We start from the raw sequence: 23,427 nt of genomic DNA, 5'->3' as shown, positions 1-23,427 counted from the left end.
TGCTCGAGGGTTCGGTGGTTCCGGTCCTCATCCTGACGGACCACAAGAATCTGACCTACCTCTCTGAGGCCAAGAGATTGACACCACGTCAGGCCAGATGGGCTCTGTTCTTGTCACGTTTTAATTACGTGGTCTCCTACCTACCCGGTTCCAAGAACATCAGGGCTGATGCCTTATCACGGCAGTACTCCGACCTGTCCAGGGAGGAGTCGATTCCGACTTCGGTCATACCTCCGAATCAGATCCTGGCTGCCATTCGCACCAGCCTGACCTCTCCCCTGGGTGAGCAGATTTTGGCGGCTCAATCTGGTGCTCCCTCTGGGAGACCCAACGGCAGATGTTTTGTGCCTGAGGAGTTGCGCACTCGGTTGTTGCGAACCTACCATAACTCCAAGACCGCGGGGCATCCTGGAAAGAATCAGCTGTCCTGGGCTGTTTCACGTCTGTTCTGGTGGCCTTCCCTACGTTCCGACATCGCCGCATTTGTAGCGGCATGCTCCGTTTGTGCCCAGAGTAAGTCCCCTCGGCACCTTCCGTTGGGCCTTCTGCAACCCTTAGCCACCGGGGAGCGCCCATGGTCACACCTGGGGATGGATTTCATTGTTGTCCTCCCTGCATCCCGAGGCCATACGGTCATTCTCATGATTGTGGATCGGTTTTCCAAAATGTGTCACTGTGTTCCTCTCAAGAAGTTACCCTCTGCACAGGAGTTGGCCACGATTTTTGCCAGGGAGGTCTTCCGGTTGCACGGTTTGCCCAAGGAGATTGTGTCGGATCGGGGGAGTCAGTTTGTGTCCAGGTTCTGGCGCGCCTTTTGCTCCCAGTTGGGGATTCATCTCTCCTTCTCCTCGGCCTACCACCCTCAGTCCAATGGGGCCGCAGAACGATCCAATCAGGCCTTGGAGCAATTCCTTCGTTGCTATGTCTCCGATCACCAAGACAATTGGGTTGACCTCCTGCCTTGGGCTGAGTTTGCCAGGAACACGGCGGTGAACTCTTCCTCTGGGACGTCTCCCTTCATGGCCAACTATGGGTTCCAACCTGCCGTGTTACCGGAGGTATTCTCTCCCCAGGATATTCCGGCTGTGGAGGATCACCTTTCCGTCCTACGTGCTTCTTGGGTACAGATCCAGAAGTCCCTTGAGGTCTCTGCGCAGCGCCAGAGACTCCAGGCTGATCGCAGACGAGCTCCTGCTCCTTCCTACCAGGCCGGAGACCGTGTATGGTTGTCCACCCGCAACCTCAACCTTCGAGTGCCCACTCCCAAGCTGGCGCCTCGCTTTGTTGGTCCCTTCCGAGTGCTTCGCAGGGTAAACCCGGTGGCCTATGCCCTTGCGCTTCCTCCTGGCATGCGGATCTCCAACGTGTTTCATGTCTCCCTGTTGAAGCCTCTGGTGTGTAATCGTTTCACTTCCTCGGTTCCTCGGCCTCGTCCGGTCCGAGTGGGCAATCGTGAGGAGTATGAGGTGAGCAATATCCTGGACTCACGCCTGGTCCACGGTCGGGTGCAGTTTTTGGTTCATTGGCGTGGTTATGGTCCAGTTGTTGTACGTCTGGTTCATGGTTCCGTGACAACAGCCACTAAACAGACTATTGCCAAAGCATGGAAATCCTCTTCCTTAAACTATTGTGAAACTAAACAACGAGTGAACATTTTGATGATACATGCCAAGATGACGGCCTTGGATAATGGCACTTTAAATAAATTCAACATTCTTTGGAAACCTTGGATTTCCAAGATGCTTCCCCCAGACTTCAATGAATCCTTTTATATTGTTTCCTTCTGCCTTGCCTTATTCCCGATAATTGTTCCCAGTTCTTTTCTGTATCTTCCACTCTTTTTCCTTTCTCGCATTCTTACCTTCTGTTTTCTTCTCCTTTCCTCTATTTCTTTTTATTTTTTTATTATTATTTGGTTTATAGTAATCTTTCGATACAACAATTTACTTTCTCTACTAGATTTGAGTCCTCGTTTATTTTCAACAATTGGATGACTATGTGCCATGCTATATTAGGCTGTTCTTCATATGTTCTATGAGATACTTTTATTAGTCAAGATATGTAACTTTTTAGAAGATCCTTTATTTGTGGAAGGTTCCCATTACCTGTTCTCCTTCTGGGTCACAGCTTAAACACATTAGGGGTGACCCATAGGGAGGACACGGGCACGCTATTCCTATATATAATTATCTCTCTATATCTTGTATACCATTTGCGCACTCTATATTTGGACTCTATCTTCTTTACATTTTTGTTGTATCCTTTTTACACTTCTGTTGTATCTATTGTATGCACATAACTCTAATAAAATACTTTGAACAAAGTTTCAAATTTTCAGCTGACAGTGACAAGCTGACAAGCTGCAGTTTCCAAAGCAAGCAAAGTCCTTTCTTGTATTAACAAAGGCATGGACTTCAGAGAGAGAGATATAATTTTGCCCCTGTACAAACCATTAGTAAGACCTCATCTGGAATAAGCAGTTCAGTTTTGGGCATTAGTTCTTAAAAAGGATATTGGGGAACTAGAGAAAGTGCAGAGAAGGGCAACCAAACTGATAAGAGGCATGGAGGAGCTCAGCTATGAGAAAAGATTAGAGGAACTGAATTTTTTCTCTCTTTAGAAGAGGAGATTAAGGGGGGGGGGGGTATGATCAACATGTATAAATACATAAGGGCTCCATATAGTGAACTTGGTGTTGAGTTGTTCACTTTAAGGTCAACACAGAGGACAAGGGGGCACTCTTTACATCTAGAGGAAAACAGATTTTGCCTCAAAATACGGAAAGGTTTCTTCACCGTAAGAGCTGTGAAAATGTGGAATAGACTCCCTCCAAAGGTGGTTCTGGCCAGCTCACTATATTGCCTTAAAAAAGGCCTGGATTCTTTCCTGGTGAGCTTAATATAAGTGGGTACTAATATTTATAGGTAAAGTTGATCCAGGGAATATCTGATTGCCTCTCGGGTGATCGGGAAGGAATTTGTTTTCCCCTGCTGTAGTAAATTGGATCATGCTTTGCTGGGGTTTTTCGCCTTCCTCTGGATCAACTGCGGGTATAGGATTGTGTATATGGGATTGTATGGTTGGGTTTTCATTACTGTTTTTTTCTTTTTTTTTTTTTTATTATTTATTGGTTGATCCAGATGGACTTGTGTCTTTTTTCAACCTGTCAATGTAAATATGTCAAATTAAAAGTTTAAAACAACAATAGGTAGCTATTAAAATGGAACTAAACTGTGGAAAAAATGTAGTATGCACATTTTTCTGTCTCCATTGCAACCATTGCAAAAAAAAAAAAAAAAAAAAAAAACACCTTTCCCTTCAGCTAGCTATCCCTCAACATTGTCTTTCAGATGTCAAACAGTAAAGCTTGCCAGGATAACGGAACTCCATTGCACTTGTATGGGAGTTGCACCATACTGGCCAACTTATTAGTAGAAGAGATAGTTGCTAGCAGAGGAACTTTCTCTTCTACTGATAAGTCAAAAATGTTATAGCTGAAATAGGGCAAACTCAAAAGAAAGCTTGTAATTGTTGTGCAAGTATGATGTGCATACTTGTAACTATCCTCGCAAGCACTCCCACTTTAAGAAATAAAACTCTAATTTAATCTAATTAATTTTAATTGGCCATTTATATGCTGACAGTATTTTACATTGCAGTCATTTGTTTGGTATTATCACTTTCCATTTTCAGGAACATTTGCAAAACTGTACATTTGTAGAAATGAGGAATCAGAGCTGTAAATCAATATATTTTATTGACTGTTTTGCTATAATCTGTTTTATGTGAAGTTATGTGTTCATATCTACCAAGAATAAGTCCTTGCTACTTTTGTAATGAACTTACAAAGTATATGTCTGTCGATGGTATCTCCTCATCTTCTTCAGAGCGTTGACTTCCAGTTTCTTCACCTGAATATGCTCTTGCCATACAGCCAGAAGCCTCTCTGTAGAATAGAAGTTATGCATTTTTACAGCAAACGTCTTTGACTTTACCAGAATTTCATCTGCAGCAAGCATAACTTTTTAAATCTTTCCAAGCATTTTGGAACACTGCAGCTTGGAAAGAAAAGTTTAAAAAAAGACGGGGAGCTTTTTCAGATTATCTATGGCAAAAAAAGGTTAATCCAGAATCTAAAACAAGGTTAAGTATACATTTTGTGACTGAAAAGACTTAGATTCTTTTTATGCAACCGTGTTTCCTAACCGAGTCCTCATTTAAAAATGCCTGTACAGCAGAAAGTATACACTTACCTTTCCCGCTGCCAAACAATGTTCAACTGAAAAGCAATCGGCGGGGGAAGTTTTTGTGAAAACTTCCAAAAATGTCTATACCCCGTATCCCATAAAGTGCTTATGGATTCCTCAGACTAACCCCAAACTCACTATAGGACACAGTACTGGCACATTTTTAAATTGGGACTTTTAAAATGGCTCAAAATCACTTTAAAGGTTATTTATACTAATGATATTGAAGTAGCCTAATCAAAAAGTTTGATTGACAAGTTAAAGACCTGGCAAAAAGATGCCTCATGTATAGGTTTAGGAAACAATGTTTTATCTTTTCTGAGGAGGCCTCAGATTTTTCAGTCCAAGATGGATGGCCTGTATAACATTATTTGGTGGAATAATCACCAATTATGGGTGACCACTTCAAAGTGTAGCGTAGTCTTTTCTAGTCAAAAAATTACATCAGAAGATTCAATTGGATGTGCCTGCACTTACATTTGTATGGTTGCTCAAAACCACTGCTGCATGGCAACTGATGTATAAACAGAAAAAAGGAGAGAAAAGCGCCACTACCTAAGTGTGGCAAGTGTTTATTCAAACATATTAGTAAAATGAAAAATGATAAAATTCACACACATTTAACCACTTGCTGTCCGCCGCAAGTACATATACTGCGGCGGTCAGCCCCGTGCAGGCAAAGTGACGTATGGGTACTTCACTCGCCTGCGAGCCAATAGGGGGCGAGCGCGCGGCGCCGGAGGCGCGCTCCCGTCCCCACTCGCTCACTGTGATCCCCGCGCGTGTGACAGGCGGACCTGATGTCCGCCGGCCACTCGCGTTCGTCCGTTACAGAGGGAGAAAGGCAGGCGGCTAATGTAAACAAAGCCGCCTGTCATTCGCCCATGTGTAAGTGCAGAGATCATACGGTCCTGCTAGGATCGTAGATCTCTGTAGTTACACAACAAGCCACATCCCTTCACAGTTAGAAGCACGCCCCTAGGGACACACTTAACCCCTCCTTCGCCAATAAAGTTAACCCCTTCCCTGCCAGTGTCATTTTTTACAGTAACAGTGCATATGTATAGCACTGATTACTGTAGTAATGTCACTGGTACCCCCAAAAGTGTCAAAAATGTCAGTCAAGAGTCCAAACTGTCCGCCGCAATGTCGCAGTCCCGCAAAAAAAATCGCAGATCGCCGCCAATACTCGTTAAAAAAAAAACAATAAAAATGACAAAAATCTTTCCCTTAGTTAGTAAATGCAATAACGTTTGCGCAAACCAATCAAAATACGCTTATTGCGATTTTTTTTACCAAACATATGTAGCAGAAAACAAATTGGCCTAAAATGTTAAAAAATTTTGATTTTTAAATTTTTTTGGGGAATTTCATATAAAAAAATGTGAAAAATATTGTTATTTTTGCAAAATTGTCGCCCTTTTTTCGTTTATAGCGCATGATCAAAAAATCACACAGGTGATCAAATAAAAAATAAAGCTCTGTTTGTGGGAAAAAAAGGACGTCAAATTTGTTTAGGTACAGCGCCGCACGACCGCGCAATTGTCTGTTAAAGTCACGCAGTGCCAAATCGCAAAATAGGGCCTGGTCGGGAAGAGGGTAAAATCTTCCGGGGTTGCAGGTGGCAACCTTCCAGGTGGTCAATGGTGAGCAAGCCCCTCTGTGTGGATGTGATGTAAGGTGCTTGGAACCAGGAAGTTGACCAGAGGAAAACCATTAAGAGCCAACAGGAGCTCTTTCTGGTGTTCCCCTGGTTAACTTCCTGGTTCCAAGCACCTTACATCACATCCACGCAGAGGGGCTTGCTCACCATTGACCACCTGGAAGGTTGCCACCTGCTGGAGACCAAGTCCAAGTACACAAAGAAATGGATCATTCAAGGCTTGACTTTTAGATCTCACCAGGGCTACAATTGTTGCAGTCTTAGTTTTTTGGTGTGTTGTGCAATAGGTAGGCAGATGAGATGCAATTTCTTTATAATTAATCAGAACTTTATTTTATTAACCATAAAACACCTTAATCGCAACACCACTTCATCAGGCATGGTGCATTAACAACTTCCTGGCATTACTTTTTTTTTTTTACAAACAAGGTTGCTCTTTATTGAAAAAAAACAAGGTAAAAACAGTATACAGTAAGTGTGTAGACAATGGCCACCATGAGAGCAAACGGGAAGTAGCAATCCCAAAACATCAGTACATTGAGAGTAGGCAACAACAAGGCACAGTGGGAGCACAATACAGTGATACGACAGCAAGATACAAGGAGGTCAAGTAAGATCCCTGAGAGAACCAGTAGATAAGTATGCAATACACAACCAGTGAATAGGAAATCAAGGTACATTATCTACCCATGGTTGCCAAATCTTATCATATTTGCGGGGGCAATTTCTAGCAATGTAGGTAAGTTTATACATGGGGAGGGCCCCGTTAACCAGGACCTTCCACGCCGACAGCGTGGGAGGGGAGGGGGAACCCCACCGCAGAATTATCTCTTTCCTGGCATAATACAGTACCAAAGATAGCATTAACCTCGAGTATTTAGAGCGCCTGACCCGGTCCGGGATGTCCAGAAGCGCCAGCTCCGGGGTGCACACAACCCTAAGTTCTAGGCGGGTGTTCAGAGCTTCAAACACCTCACCCCAGAACTCCGCCACGCGCGGGCAGTCCCAGAACATGTGCATGTAGGAGCCCTCAGACAGCAGACACTTAGGGCAGTCAGCCGAACGTGCAGGATACATTCTGTGCAGTCTCGAAGGAGTGAAGTAAACCCTATGCAGAAATTTAGTGTAGATGAGCTTGTCTCTGGCAGCTATAACTGAGCTCGAGCCCCGTCCCAAGCAGTCGTCCCAATCCTCCCTATCCAAGCCAGGTATATCCGCAGACCAACGCCGCCACAGGCGCTCCAGGGCCGGAGAGGCCTCAACAAGGAGGGTGGAATAAAGGACGGATAACGGTTTGGGAAGCTCAGCCTGCGCGAGGACATCCTCCAGGCGGTCAGTCTGGAGAACTGGAGTGGTCGGGAACTGGGCACGGATCGCATGGCGCAATTGAAGATAGCGGAACCCAATCCAACGGGGGAGGTCAAAGGAGCCACGCAAGTCCTGAAGCGTGCGCAACTCGCCAACTGGCATAATATCCCTTAGCCTGCGAATTCCACGGTCAGCCCAGACCTGCGGATCCGGAAGCGTCCGCAGATGAGGGAGGGAGGGATTGCCCCACAAAGGCTGATAGGGGGACCAAGTATTAGGTTGGAGAAACCGCGCACGAGCCGCCGTCCAAACCCTGAGGGTAGATCTAGTAGGCAGTGGTAGAGACGGATATGCCCGCACTCCCCGATACGGCAGATTGCCGAGGCCCGCCAGGGAGCCCAACTGGCATTACTTTTAGTTGTGCAAAAAGAGGTGTCCTTGTCACATACGTAACTAAAGGAAAAATGCTGAGAAGTAGCCAGATAAGCTACAAAAAGCTTTGAACATGTTTTATTCTTATAAAAGAAATGTCTGTTCTGTTCCTCCATTTAGATATAGACTGAGACATTCCATGGAAATGCAGTTAATGTGTTACTATGCTTTGCATTAATCATTGAAGCTCGAACTGTTAAGGTTTGCATAACCTTTAGATATAGCTTATGCCCGTGGATTTTAACACATCGATATTTATACAGAGATGATCTGTGCTATTCATTCATTGAATATGCACAAAATAGACGTCCGGAGGTTTTTGTGCTCTTTGTTTTTAATGTCATGCACAGGTTTTGTGTTGGGTTTAGTTAGGTGTGACTAAGTTACTGGATATATATTATATACATTTCCTAGAGCCAATTAATATTTATGTCCCTTTGCCTTTTTTTTTTTTTAATAAACTTTCAATATTGATCAAGCCACGTTTTGTCATTTAAGTAACCGCTTGTTTAACCCTTCCTCAGCTAGAGGTTTGGGCAATCCCTCTTTTTTCTATATGCTTTGCTGGTTTACTGTGACAACACTGAATAAGTGAGTTGGCCTCATAATAAAATTTGTAGCCTCTGTTTTTTCTGTTTATTACAATCCTTCCCTCAATGTCTGTATTCAGAGCTGCCATTGGCAGTTACCTCCTCCTTCAGTCCTTGCTTTTTGCACTCTTCTTGGCCCCCTGTGTTCAAAGGAGCTGAAACTACAGAGGATGAATTGGGTATCAATGAGTGCAGACAATACTGACTGTCAGCACACATTAAGAATAACACTGGAAACAATATTGGGTGATGTATATCTGCCACAATGTTGATGCAGAACCCCTGGGGACTTCTCACAGAACCCTAAGGTTTCACAGAAGCCCAGTTGAAAAATCCTTCATTAGGCTATATTCTGTGCTGTATAAATGTTTTTTTAATTTAAAAAAGAAAACTCTTCATTTGGCCACAAGATGGTGCCATTAGTACTTATCGAATTCTATTGGCCAAATAGGGTATTTTCCATTTTTAAATAATTGAAACACAATCATCCAGCATAAGAAACAGCCTATTAACATTGTTTGTCTTATTCACACAGAGCAAATGTACATGCACTTTCACTTTGGTTACATTTCTAAATGTTGCCATATCTGGTTTGGACCAATGTCTATTTCAGTTGTCCTATATACAGTATCTCACAAAAGTGAGTACACCCCTCACATTTTTGTAAATATTTTATTATATCTTTTCATGTGACAACACTGAAGAAATGACACTTTGCTACAATGTAAAGTAGTGAGTGTACAGCTTGTATAACAGTGTAAATTTGCTGTCCCCTCAAAATAACTCAATGTCCAAACCACTGGCAACAAAAGTGAGTACACCCCTAAGTGATAATGTCCAAAAATGAACCAATTAGCCATTTTCCCTCCGGTGTCATGTGACTCGGTAATGTTACAAGGTCTCAGGTGTGAATGGGGAGCAGGTGTGTTAAATTTGGTATTATCGCTCTCACTCCCTCATACTGGTCACTGGAAGTTCAACATGGCACCTAATGGCAAAGAACTCTCTAAGAATCTGAAAAAAAAAAAGAATTGTTGCTCTACAGCTCTTTTGGGGAGAAAGATGGCCACCAAGTTGGAGGGGCTTTTAAACTAGGAGACGGGGGGGAGGGCTCAGAAGTAGAATCAGTCAGGAGGGAGCAGAGGACTGAAGGCAGCTGTAGTGTCAGCAGCGACAGTAGGTCGACAACGTCAATTGGCAGGTCTGTGCGGGAAAACCGCAGACCAAACAGAAATAAACATAACCGCCAATTACGTTTAACTTCCGTAAAACTAAGAGGGGTATATGCTAATGCCAGGAGCCTAGCTAATAAAATTGAAGAATTGGAAATGTTAGTACATGAGGAGGACATAGACCTTGTGGGAATAACAGAAACTTGGTTCGACCCCTCACATGACTGGCTGGCCAATATCCAAGGGTATTTGGTGTACCGGAAGGACAGGGTAGGAAAAAGAGGGGGAGGGGTATGTCTCTATGTCAAGAACAATATAAAGGTGCTAGAAAGGAGTGACATTACGGATGGGATGAGCATGGATTTAGAATCCGTGTGGGTAGAACTCCTTAGGGAAGGAGAAAAGGGGAAAGTAATTGTGGGGGTTTGCTATAGGCCACCTAACCAAGGGGAGGAGGTAGAGCAGGAATTTTTAGCACTAATGGGTAAAGTGGCAAAACTGGGATCAGTCATCGTATTGGGGGACTTCAATTATCCCGACATTGACTGAGAAGAGGGGACTGCACACTCACATAAGGCCCATCTATTCACGGAAACCTTACAGGACAACTACAACTACATGTCACAATTGGTGGATTCCCCTACCAGAGAAAACGCAATCCTGGATCTATTGATCACTAATGACCCAGACATAATCTCGGAGGTAGGAGTCCAGGACAACCTGGGCTCTAGCGATCACAGGATGATCACATTTAGTATAAATAACAATATAAAAAGGCAAGTGGGGAACATAAGAACCCTAAACTTCAGACGGGCAAACTTTCCAAAATTGTTCTCATTGATGGAAAGGGTAAACTGGGACCAAACCCTGGGATCACTGACCACAGAGGAAAAATGGGAATGCTTTAGGAACATATTAAGCAAAGGCATCTTGCAGTGCATTCCTATGGGGAATAAATTTAGAAGAGACAAAGCCAAACCTGGCTGGCTAAACCGTAGCGTTAAAAAACTTATTAGGGGAAAAAAATTGGCCTTCAAGAAATATAAATCAGAGGGCACAGTATTGGCCTTCCAGCAATACAAGGAGGCAAATAAGAAGTGTAAACACGAAATCAAGATGGCTAAAATCAACTTTGAGAGACAAATAGCGGAGGATAGTAAAAAAAACCCAAAGAAATTCTTTAAATATATCAACAGCAAAAAAACTAGGGCAGAGCATATTGCACACATAATTAACGATGATGGGAGGATGGTTACAGAGGACACTGAAAAAGCAACCGTGCTGAATGCTTTTTTCTCGTCAGTCTTTACGCAGGAAAAGGAGGGGTACACTGACCACGACTGTTTGGTTAGTAGTAATACACAGGACTTGCCTCTATGGCTAACAGAGGGTGAAATCAGGGAATGACTGGATAAACTTAACACAAACAAATCACCAGGCCCGGATGGCGTACATCCGAGAGTGTTCAAGGAACTCAGTATGGTTATATCTAGACCACCCTGATCTTTGCTGACAGTATTAGGACAGGAGATGTACCAGGGGATTGGAGGAAGGCTAACGTGATTCCGATATTCAAAAAGGGCCAGAGGCATATCCCGGGAAATTATAGGCCTGTCAGCTTGACATCAATAATTTGTAAACTTTTGTAGGGGATGATAAGGGACTATATCGTAGAATATGCTAAAGACAACAACATCATCAGTAGTAACCAGCACGGGTTTACAAATGGGCATTCTTGTCAAACCAATCTCTTAGCATTCTACGAGGAGGTGAGCTGTGAGCTAGATAGGGGCAGACCAGTGGATGTGGTGTACTTGGATTTCGCTAAGGCGTTTGATACAGTTCCCCACAAGCGCTTAATTTATAAAATAAGGTCTGCAGGTATCGACAGCAGGGTTTGCTCTTGGATACGGAACTGGCTAAAAGGCCGTGTCCAAAGGGTGGTAATAAACAGCGCATACTCAGACTGGTCTGAGGTGGTAAGCGGGGTCCCCCAAGGCCCAGTCTTGGGACCGACCTTGTTCAATTTATTCATAAACAGCATTGAGGACGGGATCAGTAGTTCGTTATTAGTTTTTGCAGATGACACAAAATTGGCCAGGGCAATAACTGCACAGCATGAAGCAGATATCCTACAAAATGATCTGGACAAAATTACGGAGTGGGCAACGACATGGCAAATGAGGTTTAACGTGGAGAAGTGTAAGGTTTTGCACTTGGGGACTAAAAACATAAAAACACAATACACGTTAGGAGGGGAACCCTTGGGGGAATCAAAAATGGAGAAAGATCTGGGAGTCTTGGTTGATGATAGATTAGGCAACAGCATGCAATGTCAAGCGGCAGCTTCCAAAGCCAACAGAATATTAGCATGCATAAAGAAAGGGATGTATTCCAGAGATAAGACTATAATCCTTTCACTTTATAAAACTCTGGTCCGACCGCATCTGGAGTATTCTGTCCAGTTCTGGTCGCCAGTCCTCAGGAGGGATGTGTTGGAGCTGGAGAAAGTCCAGAGAAGGGCAGCTAAACTAATTAGGGGATTGGAGGACCTTGATTATGAGGAGCGTCTGCAATCGCTTGATTTATTTTCCCTGGAGAAGAGACGTCTGAGAGGGGACATGATAGCAATTTATAAATATCTTAACGGGGATCTCAGCTTAGAAAAAAAGCTGTTCATTCGAAGGAATTGCATGAGGACTCGAGGACATACAATGCGATTAGAGGAGAAGCGTTTTAACCTCAGGCAACGTGGGGGGTTCTTTACTTTAGATTAAAGGCTATGTTAGATGATTACAGTCACACACACCTACACAGGTTGAACTGGATGGACTATTGTCTTTATTCAACCTCACCTACTATGTAACTATATATGTAACATAAAGATGGCCTAGACTATAGGAAGATTGCCAAGACCCTGAAACGTAGCTACAGCACGGTGGCCAAGACTATACAGGGGTTTAACAAGACAGGTTCCACTCAGAACAGGCCTCGCCATGGTCGACCAAAGAGGTTGAGTGCACGTACTCAGCGTCATATACAGAGGTTGTCTTTGGGAAATAGATGTATGAGTGCTGCCAGCATTGCTGCAGAGGCTGAAGGGGTGGGGGTCAGCCTGTCATTGCTCAGACCATACGCCACACAGTTCATCAAATTGGTCTGCATGGCTGTCATCCCAAAAGGAAGCCTCTTCTAAAGATGATGCACAAGAAAGCCCGCAAACAGTTTGCTGAAGACAAGCAGACTAAGGACATGGATTACTGGAACCATGTCCTGTGGTCTTATGAGACCAAGATAAACCTATTTGATTCAGATGGTGTCAAGCGTGTCTGGCAGCAACCAGGTGAGGAGTGCAAAGACAAGTGTGTCTTGCCTACAGTCAAGTATGCTGGTGGGAGTGTCATGGTCTGTGGCTGCATCAGTGCTGCCGGCAGTGGAGAGCTACAGTTCATTGAGGGAACCATGAATGCCAACATGTACTGTGACATACTGAAGCAGAGCATGATCCCCTCCCTTTGGAGACTGAGCTGCAGGGCAGTATTTCAACATGATAACAACCCCAAACACACCTCCAAGACAACCACTGCCTTTGCTAAAGAAGCTGAGGGTAAAGGTGATGCACTGGCCAAGCATGTCTCAAGAAAAACCCCAATAAATTCTTTAAGTATATAAATAGTAAGAAAGTGAGGCCAGAACACATTGGCCCCATAAAAGATGACGAAGGGAAGCTGGCCACTGAGGACAGAGAGAAGGCGAAAGTGTTCAATAATTTCTTATCTTCAGTCTTCACAAAAGAATCGGGGGGCTACACTAACCCAGCTTGTAATGATAAATTAAATAATACACCTCAGGAAGTACCCCCATGGTTAACAGAAGATAGACTTAAAACTAAACTAGAGAAACTTAACATAAATAAATCACCGGGACCGGATGGCTTGCACCCGAGGGTACTTAAGGAACTCAGCCAGGTGATAGCCAGACCATTATTCTTGATTTTTAAGGATAGTCTACAGATGGGTATGGTGCCAGCTGATTGGAAAAAAGCCAACGTGGTACCAAAATTTAAAAAAGGGCCGAGATATATCCCGGGTAACTATAGACTGGTCAGCCTAACATCTGTAGTCTGCAAGATTTTGGAGGGGATGTTAAGGGACCACATACAAGACTTTAGTAATGAAAACTGTATTATTAGTAGTAACCAGCATGGATTCATGAAAAATCGTTCTTGCCAGACCAATCTATTAATCTTCTACGATGAAGTGAGTTGCCATCTAGACAAAGGAAGGCCTGTAGATGTGATGTATCAGGACTTTGCAAAGGCCTTTGACACCGTTCCCCACAAACGCTTACTGTACAAACTAAGGTACGTAGGTATGGACCATAGGGTGAGTACCTGGATAGAGAACTGGCTCCAGGTGAGTGTCCAGAGGGTGGTGATAAATAGGGAGTACTCGGATTGGGCGGGTGTGGAAAGTGGGGTCCCCCAAGGTTCTGTCCTGGGGCCAATCCTGTTTAATTTATTCATACACGACCTAGAGGAGGGGATATCCAGCATAATCTCGGTATTTGCGGATGATACTAAACTAAGCATGCCAATACCTTCTATGCAGGGTGTGGAAACCTTACAAGCGGACCTGAACAAAATAATGGGGTGGGCAACTAAATGGCAGATGAGGTTTAATGTTGAAAAATGTAAAGTAATGCACTTGGGCACCAGAAACACGAAAGCAAGCTACTCACTGTGGGGGGAACCTCTGGGTGAATCTAAGACGGAAAAAGACCTGGGGGTACTAGTGGACAACAGGCTTGGCAGTGGCATGCAATGCCAAGCCGCTGCAAGCAAAGCCAACAAAATACTGGGATGCATAAAAAAGGGGATTCATTCCAGAAATAAAGAGATTATTCTCCCACTCTACAACACTCTGACCTGGCCACATCTGTAGTATTCCATCCAGTTCTGGGCACCTGTCCTCAGAAAGGATGTGCTAGAACTGGAGAGAGTCCAGAGAAGAGCAACAAAAATAATTAGGGGAATGGAGGACATCAGCTATGAGGAAAGACTACAGGCGTTAAACTTATTCTCTCTGGAGAAGAGACGCTTGAGAGGGAATATGATATCAATGTACAAATACTGTACTGGTGAGGACCCTAGCATAAGGAACAAACTTATTAGGGAAAGGGAATACAATAAGACACGTGGCCACTCACTAAACTAGAGGAAAAACGGTTTAATCCTAAAATACCTAGGGGGTTCTTTACTGTCAGAGCAGTAAGGATGTGGAATTCTCTTCCACAAGCAGTGGTATCAGCAGGGAGCATCGATAGTTTCAAAAAACTATTAGATGGGCACCTTAAAGACCACAACACAAAGGGGTATACAATGTACGGTTCACAGCAAACACACACACACATCATATTTTGACCTGGATGGACTGATGTCTTTTTTCAACCTCACAAACTATGTTACTATGTAGACCTAAACCCTATTGAGTATCTGTGGGGTATCCTCAAATGGAAGGTGGAGGAGCACAAGGTCTCTAACTTCTACCAGCTCCGTGATGTCGTGATGGAGGAGTGGAAGAGGACTCCAGTGGCAACCTGTGAAGCTCTGGTGAACTTCATGCCCAAGAGGGTTAATGCATTGATGGAAAAAAATGGTGGCCACACAGAATATTGACACTTTGGGCTCAATTTGGACATTTTTACTTAGGGGGATACTCACATTTGTTGTCGGCAGCTTAGACATTAATGGCTGTCTGTTGAGTTATTTTGAGGGGACAGCAAATTTCCACTGTTATACAAGCTTAACACTCACTACTTTACATTGTAGCAAAGTGTCATTTCTTCAGTGTTGTCACATGAAAAGATATCATAAAATATTTACAAAAACGTGAGGGGTGTACTCACTTTTGTGAGATACTGTATATATATATATATATATATGTATATATATATATATATATATATATATATATATATATATATATATATAAAATAGTAGTGCAGCGCAGTCTAAAATCCTCTGATAGATATCCCACAGAGACAAAATCAACATAAAAATGCACAATGATATTGATATAAGTATTGCGAGAGACAGTCCATAGTTTGAAGATATGCAATTAAGGAAAGGTAGTCCACTTGTGGTTCGGTGAAAAAACACACAGTAAATGTGACTTCCGTGCTTGCAGCTTCCCTCCAACAAGCAATCTCTGCCTCTCACCTTAATAACGCGACCCTACAGGGTCAAAACACATATATCTCTCAAAAGAATCAGGGAACACAGCTCCAAGGTCTCAAACATCAGATGGCGCAGAAGCAATCCTTTACCGCAGTATAATGTCAAGGATAAGCACTAATCCAGGATGCATCCCCCAAGCCATGAAATAAAAGAAAAGGGGATCTAGTGCTCTCTGTATGTAACATTTAATTAGTTCATAAGCAAAGGAATCGCACTTACATGATATCCTACATATAAAAGCGAGTAACAGTATGCAGAGCCTGCAGCGTGCTGGGACCGTGCTGTATTACTTCCTGGTTAAGGCCATGGATCAGATGGACCAATCCCTGTACGCGTTACGTCCGAGATGGGCGTGGACTGCCTCAGCCATATATATATATATATATACAGTGGGTACGGAAAGTATTTAGACGACCCCCTTAAATTTGGACAAGTGATGAGCAGTGCCTGGTTTTCTCCACACATACCGCTTAGAATTAAGGCCAAAAAGTTCTATTTTGGTCTCATCAGACCAGAGAATCTTATTTCTCACCATCTTGGAGTCCTTCAGGTGCTTTTTAGCAAACTCCATGCGGGCTTTCATGTGTCTTACACTGAGGAGAGGCTTCCGTCGGGCCACTCTGCCATAAAGCCCCGACTGGTGGAGGGCTGCAGTGATGGTTGACTTTCTACAACTTTCTCCCATCTCCTGACTGCATCTCTGGAGCTCAGCCACAGTGATCTTTGGGTTCTTCTTTACCTCTCTCACCAAGGCTCTTCTTCCCCGATAGCTCAGTTTGGCCGGACGGCCAGCTCTAGGAAGAGTTCTGGTCGTCCCAAACGTCTTCCATTTGAGGATTATGGAGGCCACTGTGCTCTTAGGAACCTTAAGTGCAGCAGAAATCTTTTTGTAACCTTGGCCAGATCTGTGCCTTGCCACAATTCTGTCTCTGAGCTCTTCAGGCAGTTCCTTTGACCTCATGATTCTCATTTGCTCTGACATGCATTGTGATCTGGAAGGTCTTATATAGACAGGTGTGTGGCTTTCCTAATCAAGTCCAATCAGTATAATCAAACACAGCTGGACTAAAATGAAGGTGTAGAACCATCTCAAGGATGATCAGAAGAAATGGAAAGCACCTGAGTTAAATATATGAGTGTCACAGCAAAGGGTCTGAATACTTAGGACCATGTGATATTTCAGTTTTTCTTTTTTAATAAATCTGCAACAATGTCAACAATTGTGTGTTTTTCTGTCAGTATGGGGTGCTATGTGTACATTCATGAGGAAGAAGAATGAACTTAAATGATTTTAGCAAATGGCTGCAATATAACAAAGAGTGAAAAATTTAAGGGGGTCTGAATACTTTCCGTACCCACTGTATATATATATATATATATATATATATATATAAAATCGTGAAACAGTTTAATGGGCACACAAGGCCTGTGCCAATTATTCCCTCGGGAAAGCTGTCTAAGTGTCCCACTATGTGTATGTCTGTGAATGAAGAACATGCACAATGACTGGCATCTTGGTAAAGACCCAAAGTGCAGTTAACAAACCTAAGGGCAACAAGCTAGTAGGAATGCGTGCACATAGTAAAATGCAGGTAGTGTGGATGTGAAGGAAAGATGGGGATATGCAAATAGGCATCCTTGATGTTCACAGAGGACAGAAAGCTGATTTCTTTTATTTTATCTTTTAATGGGCTATTGGTTTTTAATTGTTATTTTAGTGGGAATTGTGATTTATTGCAATAATTGTATTTCCTTATAAAATTTTGTTTCTGGCAGTCTATTAGGTAATGCAGTGGCACAACTGACAAACTTGGAAATGCGTTGTACTCATTTGTTAAAGGCAGCTGAATGAACAGATTATTGTGCAATGATGTCATGGTACTTTATATATGATTTTTTTGGTTAGTTCAAGGCTTTCTTTTCCTTTTTTTTTTTTTATTACAGAACAGCAGTCTTTTTGTAAAGTGCCCCATCCTTTAGGCTCCGTTCACATCTTGACATCCCAGATCGTGGGCAGAATTTTTGCGGTTCTGTCAGTGATCCCGAATCACAGCAAATCGCAGGACGCCCATGTGATCCTGGTCACTTCCAATGGCACCCCAAACACGGTGTGATTGTCGCCCGATGAATCGCGGTAATATCTCGCAAACAGAATCGCGGTATGCCTGTCATCCAAAAGAAGTACAAGAACTATGTACTTTGGGACAACTTCTGCCGCATTTAATTTTACAATTCTTAGGCTACAGATTTATATTAAAATATAAAACTACACTTGGGCTTTTCATTTTTTTGTGGCAGGGTGTTTGATCAAATCAGTAGGGACAAGATCAATTAGCAAAAAAATGGTAAATGAGTAAAAATAGACCACACATAGTAATAAATGACTGCTTGCTGACAGCTTTTATTATGAATAATACATTTAGGTTAATCATCCGTTGCTGCAGAGCAGCATAGAGAAGTAGATCAGCTCCGCACTGTGTAAGCAGGAAGCCTCTGAACACTGAATGCTGATAATGTCACAAATTTGGGCTTGGAAGGGAGCTCAATAACCGGCGTAACGCGTATAGGTGGGAGGAGCCGAGCCTATAATGTCATATACTAGGAAGTGCTGTTACCTTTCATGCCTTTTCTTACAATTCTGTGTTTTTATTCCGATTTTACCTAATAAATTGTGATTGCAGAGAGCTGTATGGATCTCTTCTTGGAGTGTGGAGCGTTTGATGTGGAGAGGAAAGGGGGAGTGATCCTTCATCCCAGTGCTCTAGCAGGAGGATACTGATTGATGCCTTGCAGACTCTGTAGTGGGGTCTCTAGTGAGCAGGTTTTTTACCTATTTGTGGTGGTCACTGAAGGAGTCACTAAGAAGATTTATCACATCGAATGCACAGTGGTGTTATTTTATGTTCTTTATTTATTATTATATTGGGTAGCGCAGATTGATTTTTTTAGCATATGTAATGTCACAAATTTAACAACAGATTTCTATACAACATTTGTGTGTGGAAACCACCCTCTAGCTCTGTAGCAGGCAAATCACAAATTACTACAAGGTAATCTTTGTTACCAGCTTCCTAGCTATTCTTCACAATCAGTGGATATTAGCAGTGGCGTCACTACAGGGGGGCAAGCCCCCCCCCCTCCTGGTTATTCCTTGCCCCTAATCCCCCCACACTAGATTAGGCTGCCGGGCAGTGGTGGAACTACCAGGGTTGCAGTGGATGGGCCCTTGCGGTCTGCCACCTAGAGGGGGCCCTGACAAGTGGAACTGGACCCCGCTGGCCAGGGCCGCCTTTATATAGTCGTTATAGTCATGTAGGGTGCCTGGGCATCCCGAGGGGCAGGGCTGCCATTGTGGAGTTCACTTGCTGTGTGTTCTGGGTTATATGAACCCACAGAGCCTTGTTTCCTGTGTCCAATGAGGGCTCTGCTGACATCTTCCTGCCCACACCCCTCCCCCAACCTACCAGCTGGTCCGTACTGTGTGCCTGCAGTGAGTGAGAGCATTATGATGTGATTTGGGGGGGGGGGGGTGGAGATGACACGGCTGGTGTGCCTAGGACAGGACACAGGTGAGTTTACCAATAGTTCAATATATCATTTTTGAACACATACCAGGGTTATCTCACAAGTTCAAGCTCAGTGTCATGTGCTGCTCATAGTGGCTCTGTGGTCCAGCATTGTCTATGGGAGCTGTATAGTGTGTGCTGGGGTCAGACTGCATCTATAGGAGCTTATAAACTACTATTAACCACTCTATCCCTCACTTTCACCTCAGTGGCTGCAGTTAGCCATTAGTGTTGTAACTAAAACTAATGGATACACTGACCCACCAATCCTAGGGTAGCTTGCAATTAATAACCAGAGGTTTGCACCACTCCTTCACTCCTCCCATAATTTAGCCAGGTCACCCCCTCATGCAGCACCGCTGATTCTCCTCCTTTACATCTGGCTCATGCAAGTTGGGGTAAAGACAATAAAAATTGCCACAGTGTAAAACCTCTTTTTAATAAAACCACATAAAAAACAGTAACACTCACATAATTCATACTGTATCCCAGCACTCAGGTGCACCACTTACTCTACAGCACAGCTGGTGCGAGCTCAGTCTATGTGCAGTGTTACTGGTTTTTATGTGGTTTTATTAAAAAGAGGTTTTACAGACTTTTTTTATTGTCTTTACCCCAACCTGCATTAGCAAACCTCTGGTGAAGTTCAAGAGGAGGAGTGGTGGAAACCTCTGGTTATGGAGTGAAAGCTGGCCCAGGATTGGTGGGTCAGTGTATCCAGGGAGTGTGCTGTGAAGGTGGAGGAAAATCATGTAATGGAAAATACTGATGGTGAACAGTATGGATATTACATTTAGTATTTTTAGTACATTTAGTGGAATTTGTGACACATTGGGATATTGAGCACAACACACTTTTTATATATGCACTCTAAAAAATGTTTTTGATGGTACAAGAGTTTGATTTTATGTTTGGTTTATAAAGCAATTTATTTATATAGTGGATAAATTAAAAATTTTAATGCACAAATATTTTACCACAGATATATGAATTTTGTATTCACTTCATGTAGGAGATGAATTTGGTGCTTTTAGGTTATTTAAACGCTGTATTTATATAAATCCATTTGAATCCATGGGTGGACAAACCTGGAGTTTGGGGTGGCCACTTCAGGTTTCTGCTCTCTTGTCTATGTGTTAGGTATGTGGGGATAAAGCGTTATGCAAAACTTGGAGTTGGCTCACTGTTTGTCTTGTGGCTGAGCACTACTGCCAGGTGCTGAATACGGTGCTTCATCTTAGGTCCCTAGAAGTCATATGGCTTGTTTTTTGGTGGGGCCTCTTGCCTAAAGTTGGTTCCCTGGTATTCAGGCTTCTTGCTATTATTGGTGGAGTCTCTTGCCTAATGTTGGGCCCCCCGGTATTCAAATAGCTTACTGTGATTGTTAAAGCCCCTTGCCCAATGTTGAGTCCCTAGTATTTAGACTGCTCACTTTAATTGGTGGAGCCTCTTGCCAAGTGTTGGTTTCCTAGTATTCAGAGTGCTTACTGTCAGGGTCGACAGCACCCACCTCAGGGCACTAGGGGCTGTAAAATGCACATTTGCCTTTGTAGACAAAAATCGTTTGCTCCAGCCCTGGTTGCTGCTGTAGTACCGAGCATTTATTAAAGCATGGTGGAGACGGAGTCAGCCAATGCAGCTCGCTTAGTTACGGCTGCAGGGGGGAAGGCGGAGTGATATCATCCACACTCCGCCTCTCCCTGCAGACCAGATGCTGGTTTGGGCGCCATGCCAGTCGCAGCTCAGCCATGTGGAAGAGCTGTGCTGCGTGTAGCCTGCAGGACTGCTCATTGCTCACTGTGGACTGATCTGGAGACAAGTTGTTAGAAAAAGAAAGGAAAGGAAAAGAAAAACTCTTGAAAGCTTGTCTTTTAAGTGTTAAGTTAGTACAATAAAAAGTTTGTATTTTTTAATCCTATTTATATACACCTAATTCGTTTTTTTCAGTAGTAGGATTTAGTTGTGAAAATGATTAGTTAAGTGTTGCCAATTGCTATTATCCTATAAATTTCATAATAAAGTAAACTCTAGTTTTCAGATATTGTCAAATTGTAGTAAGATGCATAAACTGGACCCATATTCTGGCTTGTTATACATATTAGCAAAAGGAAAGGGGAAAGAGTAACATAGGTAACCAACAGACCTATCAAATAATTTATCTCACCCATGCTTCTCTCCTGGTTCAGCAACAGCGTTCTGTTCCCATGACTTCACTTCCACTGTGACCTGCTCAGCCTCATCATATGCCTGCATCTCATGGGTTCTAAAAGTAAACAGATCAATAACTATAATTACATAGTTAATCTGGTTGAAAAATGACACAAGTTATTATACAAGTCCATCCAGTTCAACCCACAAAATAATTGTGTATAATTAATGCCCAAAGTTACAGCATACCATTAATGAGCGAGGTAATTAAGACCCAAAAAGAAGAAAAAAAGACCTCAGATGTTAAAGCGGAGTTCCACCCAAAAGTGGGGGGGAGCGGGTACCTAGTTTTGACAGGTACCCAGCTCCCACTTCTGCTCAGGCCGCCTAGGCAACTCGAGCGGAAGTTCTCACAGGTCCCAGAAGGTTGCCCAGCAACTGAGAAGGCGCAGTGCGCACCAAGCTGTAAAGCTGCAAGCGGTCACAGCCAGGTGCCCATACTTGTAATGCCTGCGCCAGGGAAGGCGAGAGGGAGGAGTGTGGCTTCGAGCGGCTGCATCGCTGGATCATGAGACAGGTGAGTATGTGTTTATTATAAGTCAGCAGCTACACTTTTTGTAAACTTAAAAACGCTTTAATGATAAAATAGTGGAAAGAGCAAAAAAGATTTTATGCAAATACAGAAAAAATGGGATTCCTGACTTACCATAAAAACCTTTTTCTTGGAGTACTATATAGGACACAGGAAGAGAATTAGGGAACATTGGTTATGCTGCTGCCTTTAAAAATTTGGACACTGCCATAAAATCAGAAAGAAGAGCCCAGTATAATACCTCCCACTTCTAGCATGCCTCAATTTTGTTAGCAAGCAGTAGCATGAGTGAATCATAAGGACAGAGGGGAGGGACCTGCGTCCTGTAATGTATTCTGGTAGTACTTTAATGAAGATGTGAACAGGATCAGGTAACAGCCTTGTAAATCTGAGAAACATGCATGATGCTGAAAAGCCACTAACAGATCTACTTAAGTGTGCCCTTTCCAGGAAAAGGGGAACCTTGCCATCGAGCTCATAAGCTGAGCTGTCAAATCTATCTAGACAGATGAAAAGGGGAAGCAAGCTGTCCCCTAAGGTGACCTTCAGGAATTAAAAACAGAATTGGACTGTTGAAAAGAGAGAAACTAAAACAGCGCTTACCCCATCCAGGCAATGGAAGATAATTTCCATTGGATGTTTGGAAGCAGGGCAGAGGGATAGTAGGACAATTTCCTGGTTAAGAAAGAAGGAAAAAAAGACCTTAACAAGAATCCTTTCTGGGGCCTGGTGCCTTAAAACAACCTTGTATGTATGCACCAAACAAAGGGTCCTTTACAGGTCAAGGTTGCCAACTCAGAAACCTGTCTAATAGAAAGCATAGTGACAAGAAAGGCAATCTTTCTCGTGAGTAAGGATAGACAGAGGAATATACATCATAGGTTCAAAGGGTGGTCTTTTAAAGTGGAATTCCAGGCACCACCTAATACTGACTGACACAGGGGAGTTTACATGACCGGACTAGAGTGACCTGAAAATAAGTGTATGGATCTTTCTTACATAGGTTAGTCAGAATAGGTGTTAGGATGGGGAAGGGGGCAGTTTTAAAATTAGGTGGTATCTGGAATTCCACTCTTAGAAAGGAGAAAACCATGCTAAGATCCCACAAGGTCACTAATCAAATACTGATCCAAACCTGTGTGCAAAACAGACAGGATCTGCCCCAAGGAGGACTTCCTGTAATGGAATTCCCTTGTCACACACCAAGAGAAATACACTTTCCAAGTGCGATGGTAAACTTTGTTGAAGCTTTGAAGAGCTTAGGGATGATCAAATCTGTTAGGCCCCTGTTCCTCAAGACTTGGGTTTCACCCGTCAAGTGGTTAAAGCCAGTAAACAAGAAGCAGGGTGGTAAACCAGCACCTGAGAAAGAAGATCGAGACAATCTGGAAGGGCCCAAAGAGAGCCTGTTAAAGCTTTGAAGAGCTTAGGGATGATCAAATCTGTTAGGCCCCTGTTCCTCAAGACTTGG

The 23,427-nt window shown here is 43.3% G+C and overlaps 1 protein-coding gene across 1 annotated transcript in view; it reads right to left on the bottom strand.

The window, feature by feature from the left end:
* Nucleotides 1-23,427, bottom strand: part of PIP5K1C (phosphatidylinositol-4-phosphate 5-kinase type 1 gamma) — a 476,610-nt gene that overhangs the window by 68,369 nt on the left and 384,814 nt on the right. Inside the window, exons 15-16 of the mRNA XM_082248247.1 lie at nucleotides 21,381-21,479; nucleotides 3,847-3,946 (exon numbers count right to left, since the gene is read on the bottom strand). Coding sequence (XP_082104373.1) covers nucleotides 3,847-3,946; nucleotides 21,381-21,479 — 199 coding nt within the window. The remainder of the gene's footprint in view (nucleotides 1-3,846; nucleotides 3,947-21,380; nucleotides 21,480-23,427) is intronic.

The sequence above is a fragment of the Pelophylax lessonae genome (genome assembly GCF_965119305.1).
Source record: "Pelophylax lessonae genome assembly, chromosome: 1".
Taxonomy (NCBI): Eukaryota; Metazoa; Chordata; class Amphibia; order Anura; family Ranidae; genus Pelophylax; species Pelophylax lessonae.
This window is presented reverse-complemented; position numbering and strand designations above follow the sequence as displayed.